At 41.9% G+C, this 3,152-nt stretch overlaps 1 protein-coding gene across 2 annotated transcripts in view; it reads left to right on the top strand.

Moving 5' to 3' along the window:
- rtn3 (reticulon 3) overlaps nucleotides 1-3,152 on the top strand; it is a 50,999-nt gene that overhangs the window by 21,439 nt on the left and 26,408 nt on the right. Inside the window, exon 4 of one of the 2 annotated variants that reach the window (XM_037674972.1) lies at nucleotides 73-2,218. The exons of the other annotated variant lie outside the window; for it this stretch is intronic. Coding sequence (XP_037530900.1) covers nucleotides 73-2,218 — 2,146 coding nt within the window. The remainder of the gene's footprint in view (nucleotides 1-72; nucleotides 2,219-3,152) is intronic. 2 annotated transcript variants of the gene reach the window in all.

Below are 3,152 nucleotides of genomic sequence, written 5' to 3'. Positions count from 1 at the left end.
CCCTCTGAGGCAACACAGTCTCCCTCTGAGGCAACACAGTCTCCCTCCGAATTTTTAAAGTCTTCATCTGAGAAAGTGATACCAAGTCTTGACAAACTGGGAGATTCTGCTGACCAGGAGTCACCCGTTGAAATCCTTGTAGACATGAGACAAGTGAATGAGTTTGAAGAGACGGAGCAGTGGATAAAGGCTCATGTACCTCCTGTGCCGGATTTTGATGCTGAGGATTTAATGAAAGGTGATGTCGCTTCTCAATCAAAAGTGAGCGATGCAGATGTTCCTGCTGCCTTCGCTGTTGTTCCTGATGCTTTCATGGACCGTCCTGTTGAAGCTGAAAATTTAACAGATGCTGCACAAAAACCAGGAGTCAAACAAGAGATTGGAACTAGTTTTTTGCCAACAGCTTACATGTGGGATCAAGATGAATCGAGTGTTGCAGCTCCCTCAAGTCTCTATTCAGTAATTCAGTCTCCACCTGCTCCTCCTACAGGCTTTGGCACTGCATCTTCTCCTTTATCTCCTCTCGCTTTCCCAGATGCTAACCAGAATGTGTCACATGAGGAGGTAGCTTCTCTGAGTGGAGATTTGAAGCAGCAAGAGACGAGTGAAGCAGACAGTTCTGGAGAGTCTGAGGATACTGTCATAGAAGATGATGTTGTTCCTGCATCTGTCTCTTTAACATCTGTTGATTGCCCCATTTTAAGTAATGCTCCCACTGTGCCCAGCTCTACAGCTCTTGACCATTCTGCCACTAAAAGGGAGAGCCCTCCTCCAAAGTCTGAGCGAAAGCTAATGCAGGTTCCGACAATAAACGTTATTGAAACTGATGAGCCAAATTACAGCGAGGAGGAAATGGAAATGGAGCCTGAGGCAGAGGAAGATGAGGACTTTGAGGTTGTTGAAGACCCAAATAGAGAAGCTCTGAAAACCTCAGAGCCAGAAAACAATTTAACGCAACTACCCAAAACACGACCCCTGGAAACTGAATTTATGGAAGGCTATTCACCTCCGTCCTCACCTGTGGACTCTGATGCTGAATATTCTCCACAACACAAAATTCCCAAATCGAGTTCAGAAACAGAACATCAACCGCCCCCATCAAAATCTGAGGTCCTACCCAGTCCAGCAGATTTGATGGACTCGGCAGCGAGTATTTTCCAAGCACAATCACAAACCGCCAAACCCCAGAGTGCTTCAGATCAAGTAAAAGTTGAACCTTCTCCTACTGCAGTCAGAGATGAAGAAGTTGATTTCCCAGACAATGATGATGAATGGTCTGATGAAGTACCAGATATTCTTGTTCAGCCTACAAAAACAGATTTAAGTTCTTACCCTCAGTCCAGCATGAATGAAGAGAAACATGCAGCACCAAAAGAGGTGTTTGTCAAACCAACACCACTTCCGTTGTCCAGTTTCATGCAGGATGAGATTTATGACCGACAATCATTTGATTATGACTTTGATGCAACATCTGCCCTGGATCTCAGTGAAGATAAACAGCTGAGCAATGCCAAGGAGCGATTTCTATCTGATCCTGTTCAAAATGAAGTTCCTAAAGACATGTTTGATGAAGACCGCACCATTTCACTCAATTATAAAGAGCGTCGGACATCTCTAGACGAAGACGTCCAAAACCCTTATTCCTGCTTTGAAAGTGAAACCATCAACAGAATCAGTGAGCCAGAGTTTCTTGAAGAAACATCCAGCAACGTTGCAGATTACTTAAAAAGTGGCAACATCCATGAGGAACCTAAAATTTGTCCCAATGCACCTGACACAACAAGCCCAGTTTCTGAACCTGCAGATAGTTTTGTGGAGTTCATGAAGGAATGTCTGAAATCTAGGCAGGATGAAGAAGGTGATGTCTGTCAAGGTGTTCCCCCTAAGAAGGAGCTCAGCACCACCTCTTCCCACACCTCTCCGAGCATGGTGATGGATCTTGAACAAGAACATCATACAATCAATGCTCTCAAAGAATTGGTCTGCAGTCAAGACGAGGAGGTAGTTAACCTTCGGTCTGAAGTTTCCAACCAGAACCAAACCAACCCCAGTTTGACATGTGTACAGCCAGCTTCAGCTCCCAGTCCTCCATGTTCCCGAAGCAGCCGAGTGTGTGACAACACACATTCTAAGGAGGTGGAGGCCATAGATGAATGGGTAGCTGAGGCCTACCATCTGGCAGAGCATGTCTTGACAGCAATACTAACCCACTTATCAGGTAACGCCTCCCCTCTCTGGGCAATATGCCTGCTAACCTCATGCACACTTCTCACAGGACTCTTCTTAATGTCATCTCTTTTTGTTTCACAAATATAACATTTATTTTATTCCCCAGCATAAACCTTCTTTACTACAAGCCACACAAACAGCAGCTATGCTTTTTTTTTGTTTTATTGTTTCTGGCTTTGTGGAACAAAACACATTTTCATACAATGTTGAACTCATGAATGTTTTATGATTTTTACAGAACTTTATTTTGTTGTTGAAAGACACTGTGGTCAGCCAAAGAAAGATGAAGAAGAGAAACCCAGTCATGTTTTTGTTGTAGTACAACTTCTAGTACCACTATTCTATCATAAAGTTTAAGATGTTCTGACTTTTTTCAAATTGGAACACTGTTTACCACAGTTTACACAATGCACAACAACAATAGCTCTTTAATACACAACCCTTTCATGTCTTGTTTACAACGTCACCTCCCAACATTGGTTTCATATCTGAAATGACCATGGAGGAATGAGGAGAGGGAGTTGATTCCTGATGGTTCCCTTCACCAGCAAGGGAGGTCACAGAACTGAGTTGGCAAGTACGCCTGTGTGACACTACTGTCGCTGCTGATTGTATTCAAATGTGTGAGTCTACATTATTGGGAAACTTTTCTGTTTACCAGCTAATATTTATATGCGATTCTGAAATGTGTGTACACACAGTAATTGATTACTTGTCTGAATCCTGTGGTAGTTTGAGTGATGTCATTGACCTACATTGCACTGGCCGTAGTTGGTTATATTTAAACATTTGTTAAATTTTCTAGAAAAACTCAGATACAGTAGTCCCTCATTTATCATATATTATATATATATATATATATATATCATATATATCTATATATATATATATATATATATATATATATATATATATATATATAT

Source organism: Nematolebias whitei, chromosome 1 (genome assembly GCF_014905685.2).
Source record: "Nematolebias whitei isolate Nwh7 chromosome 1, NemWhi1, whole genome shotgun sequence".
NCBI lineage: Eukaryota > Metazoa > Chordata > Actinopteri > Cyprinodontiformes > Rivulidae > Nematolebias > Nematolebias whitei.
The sequence above is the reverse complement of the archived record's forward strand: the minus strand, read 5'-3'. Positions and strand labels throughout refer to the sequence as shown.